Genomic DNA, 4,893 nt, shown 5'->3' with positions numbered 1-4,893 from the left:
AATGTATATACAACAATCGTTGTATATACATTTAGTATTAAACTCCTGATGAGTGAGGCAACTCACGAAACAGCGTTGTCGAGATGCAACATCTAGTCTTGTTTTAACTTTTCAACCAAATCATTTATTTCTGCTCTATCTAACGATATCGAGCACTCTATGCAGACAAGTCGATTTCCTGTCTACTTATATATATATATATATACATATATATATATATATATATATATATATATATATATATATATATATATATATATAAATACCAACTCGGAATTATTTTTGTCCGATTCAGAGTACCTTTTTCAGCCAATTCTATTTTAAAACACTGGGTTCACGATCAGAATTGTATATTTAAACCATTTGAATTTTGTGACTTTTGTAATGGAGTTATATTCGTGGATCAGTGAGTTATACTGTAAGTCGATAACCAGGAATTAAATTAAAGGTACGTCTTTTTTCGATGCAATACTCAAAAGAGCTAGCAAGAACAAAGAGAGATAAAGAGGAGGGTTTGCAGAAGAAATTAGAAGCCACACAAACACACCTTCATCAAAACCCTTGTAAAGAAGTTTGGAAAGGTTCTGGATGAATGTAAAACTGAGTTAGAAAAAAATTATCACGAGAAAGCCAATGGATTAATTGACATTTTTTGTGGGGGTCTTCGTTTTCAACAGACCGGCCTGGGTGTGTGGAAAACGAAGACCCTACCGTAATTCACAAGAAATGGCTTATCGATGGTTTTAGATAACATGAATGATGTGTTTTATTATTTGCTGTTTGGTACGTTTTGTTTCTGGGGGTCTTCGGTCTTCGTTTTCCAGGTCTTTGTTTTCCACACACCCGCGCTGTGCTCAAAACGTCTGGCTAGTGACAGAAAAGATGAGTTCTTCTGAATTAAAAGAAACATTAAAAAAATCGCAACTTAGTTTTCACAGATGTCGAAATCTTTTAGTCATCGAGTGGAAGTGTACGTTCGGCAACACTATTTTAATTTTGCTGATTAGTTAGCATGCAGATTATATTAGATTGGCTAGTCAGTGTCTCTTGATTTCACCGATAGCCTCTTTCTTCTCTTGTAATTTATTTACGCAAATTTTCGCTCCTCTTTTCCTTTAAAAATTATATCTGTATGAAAAATAGAGAAGCGGAAGCCGCCTGTGTGTTAGCTGAGAGGGAAAACAAAGCTGAAAAGCCTTTTCAAATCCTCATATCATTAAACAGCCGCACCGAAAAATAACTGGGTGAAACAGGAAAATAAAAAGGTCTGTTGGAAGTGCGCTTAAATTTCAACAAGTGAGTCCCAAAACCGGAAAGACTTTGTGACGCTGATGAATAATAAAGCAGCTGGAATTACCTGGTGATAAATTACCTCATCAAGGAGAGTGAAATTTTGAGTTTGCAGAAACGATGGTCAACCTCAAGGGCTATACGATTGTGATCTTTGTGTTGAATTCGCACATCTCTTGTCGAACTTTATAACTCCTCAAAGAAAACAAAAAAACTAACAAAACAATCCGATGTCTTGCCGTCCTTTTGCCAGATCCAGTTGTTAGTAACACGCATGGTAACTTGATGACAAGCGGCTGCTGAAATCGATGTCACTTTACTTGTGCAGCCAAAATAACAATAGAAAAATTGAACGCAGCAAAAATCTCCCAAAATGTTTTCTCTGATGGTAGCTTTTTATATTCGGGGAACACAACTTATGTTGTTTTCATGTCCCAAATTTTGTTACTGATGGCAATTTTTTTAAATTCTCGATCAACGCTTCCTGAAAACTTCCTCTTGATCTTTAAAACTGTGTCATATATAGATTTAGCCAAGCCAAAAAGCGGAGCTTCCTGGTTATTTTTTCTTACTGCCTTTAGGGGTTAGTGAAAATTGTCCGCGTTTTGATGTTTCCGGTTGCTACTTTAATAATTAAATAATTTTCTTTGCTTTCTTCTATAGAAAATTCATTGCCTAACTAGTGAATTCCACGGTACATTTTACGCTAAAAACCGATATCGCATGAATCACGACTCCATGAGTACGATATCGGTTTTTCGAGTGAAATTTACTTTAAAATTCATCAGTTTGGCAATGAATTTTTCTTGAACCGCATGAGTTTTAGGGCCTGTCTACATGGAGATAGGGTGACCTTTCTAGAAGGGGCACCCTCTTAGAAGGGTTACCCTTGCCTATTGCATTTTCCGGTTTGGTTTACATGAGAGGTAGGGTCACGCTATCTGCTTAGTTGGGCAACCCTCCTTCGAGGGCCAACTTTTTGCCATGTAAACACTTGAGGTAGGGTCACCCTTCTAGAAGGGTAAACTTCTGAGGGATGGGATTACTGTTAGATTGCCGCGAAAGTCTGTAATGGTTTACAGCGCGTGTAAGCCCAGGGAATATTCTCGCCGGTCTGTGCTGGCCAAATCGTTTGAACAGAGTTCGGAACAGTCGGAGGATAGCAGTGTCGACATTTCGCGAAAAGACCTAGATGATGATGAACCAATTGTCGACGAGAGCACGAGGGAAAGCCGCTCGACGCGGAAAGATGTGGAAGACGACTTGCCACGAAAATTCTAAGAAAATTCGGAAGTGGTGGAGATACTCCTGAAGTACATTACAGAATTCAAAATCGAGTGCGAGTTTAACGGGCCGATCTAGCCACAATGTATGCAGAAATACGCCAATGCATGGCGTTCGATTTTCCCTAAGGTTTTGGCCCTGCAATTGTCCAGGAGCCAGGAAAAGAACTTAAGGATATGAACAGCGAGGAATATGAATTTTACCTAAAGGAGCCGGTTGTCCCCCTCGGCTCCAGATTCAATACTTGCGATAGCCCTAGGGACAAGACTTTGCATGTAAAGGGGGGCTATCTTTTGCCCCTTATAAAAGGGTGACCGTCCTATACGCCCACCGTATTCTGCTCAGCATCCAGTGACTCTGAATTCGTTTTTGGACGAGTTTGCTACTTATCTGGAATCCATCATATAAGTGCCTGAGCCATTAATTGTGAATGGGAACTTGAAAATCCATGTAAATGATACAAATGATCCCAACGCTTGCGAGTTTCTGGATTTGCTTGTATCTATGGGTTTAAAGCAGCATGTGAACGGTTCGACACATGAGGGCGGCCATACCCTGGATTTGGTCATCACCTGGGAACGTGATGATGTCATCAAGAGTGCGCCAGTCATTGACCGGTTCATATCTCACCAAGCTGCAGTACTTTGTCTCTTGAACTATGTAAAACCGCCAGCTGTTGTGAAGGAGATCAATTACAGACAGCTGAAGGCTATTGACATGGATGCATTGCGTGCTGATCTCAGGGATTCTGATCTGTGTACCAAGGAATTCACAGATGTGGATGAAATGGCCATTTGCTACAACTCCACTCTCCCGGCCATTCTTGACAAACACGCACCTCTGAAAACTAAGACTGTCGCCTGGTTTAACAGTCAGATGAAGGCTGCCATACGGGCTAGACGAAAGGCCGAGAGGATCTGGCGCAAGTCTAAATCTGCACATGACCTTAGTGTTTTTAAGGCGAAGAAAAACCATGCAACATTTATCATGAATCAAGCCCGTTGTGAATATTACACCAGTCACATTCAAGAAAACAGCTCTAACCAGAGGAAGCTATTCCAATCTACTACGGCCTTGCTGTGTGATGCTAAGGACGTTTCTTTCCCTCCGGAAGTCCCTGACCAGCTTGCCACTAATTTTGGCAACGTCTTTGTCCAGAAGATTGAGAGGATAAATAGGTCTCTAGCTGACCTGTCAGCGCAGTCTCAATCGCCTCCTCACACGGATGAGCATAGCACATGCGCCGATGGACGGTTTACCAACTTCAAGTCCCTGACGCAAGATCAAGTGCGCATGCACATTGAAAAGGCGCCTAAAAAATCGTGCCAGCTTGACCCGTTCTCAACGTCGATTGTTGTTCAGTTGTTGTTGTTCAGTTTGCTGCCAGTCATAACCAAGTTACTCAATCTTTCTTTTGAGACTGGCCAGTTTGCTGGGACCTGGAAAGAGGTGCTTGTCTTGCCTTCTCTTAAGAAGCACAACTTGGACATTGCCTATAAGAATCTCAGTCCAGTGAGCAATCTCGCTTATATATCCAAGCTCTCAGAAAGGGCGAGTGCCCATCAGTTCACTGAGCATCTGGCAGTCACCGAGCGCCATTCCCTGCTGCAATCTGCGTACAAGTCTCTACACAGCACGGAAACAGCTTTACTTAAAGTAAAGAATGACATCCTGATGTCAATGAATCAGCAACATGTCACCCTGCTTGTTTTATTGGATTTAAGTGCAGCATTTGACATGATACACCATGATAAACTGATTCAGCGTCTCGAGTCTGACTTCGGAGTAACGGGCAATGCGCTTGCTTGGCTCAGGTCATATTTATATGACCGGTTCCAGCGAGTGTCTGTCAATGGTGGTCTTTTCAAGAAGTTCCCCCTGTGTCAAGGCGTCCCTCAAGGATCTTGCTTAGGCCCGCTGCTCTTCATCATATATACGCGCAAGCTATTTGACATCGTGGAGCGTTACCTGCCACAAGTCCATTGCTATGCTGATAATACGCAGCTGTACCTTTCCTTCAGCCCAGACTAATCTGAGGAAGCGGACGCTTCTCTACAGTCTATGACTGACTGCATCAGTGTTGTCAGGAGCTGGATGATATCGAACAATCTAATGTTAAATGACGACAAAGCAGAGTTTCTAGGCACAAAGCAACAGCTGGCCAAAGTTAATATTGATAATATTAAGGTGGGCTCTGCTAATATGAGTCCTGTTCCGGTAGTTAGAAACCTCGGATCATGGTTCGGTTCACAGCTCACCATGTCTAGCCATATCAGTAAGCTGTGTTCTGTTGCATTTTACCACCTGTGTAATATTCGA

At 41.8% G+C, this 4,893-nt stretch overlaps 1 protein-coding gene across 1 annotated transcript; it reads left to right on the top strand.

The window, feature by feature from the left end:
- Window positions 1–3,078: 3,078 nt before the first annotated feature.
- LOC137968397 (uncharacterized) lies at window positions 3,079–4,605 on the top strand. The gene has a single exon (XM_068814980.1). It carries the CDS (start codon window positions 3,079–3,081, stop codon window positions 4,603–4,605), a length of 1,527 nt encoding a protein of 508 aa, XP_068671081.1.
- Window positions 4,606–4,893: the final 288 nt, after the last annotated feature.

Source organism: Montipora foliosa, chromosome 8 (genome assembly GCF_036669935.1).
Source record: "Montipora foliosa isolate CH-2021 chromosome 8, ASM3666993v2, whole genome shotgun sequence".
Taxonomy (NCBI): domain Eukaryota; kingdom Metazoa; phylum Cnidaria; class Anthozoa; order Scleractinia; family Acroporidae; genus Montipora; species Montipora foliosa.
Note: the sequence above shows the minus strand (reverse complement) of the source record. Positions and strands in the feature narration are given on the sequence as shown.

Bases quoted from the DNA above. Each gene is read 5' to 3' on its own strand.
- LOC137968397 (XM_068814980.1), top strand. From the start codon at position 3,079: ATGGGTTTAAAGCAGCATGTGAACGGTTCGACACATGAGGGCGGCCAT.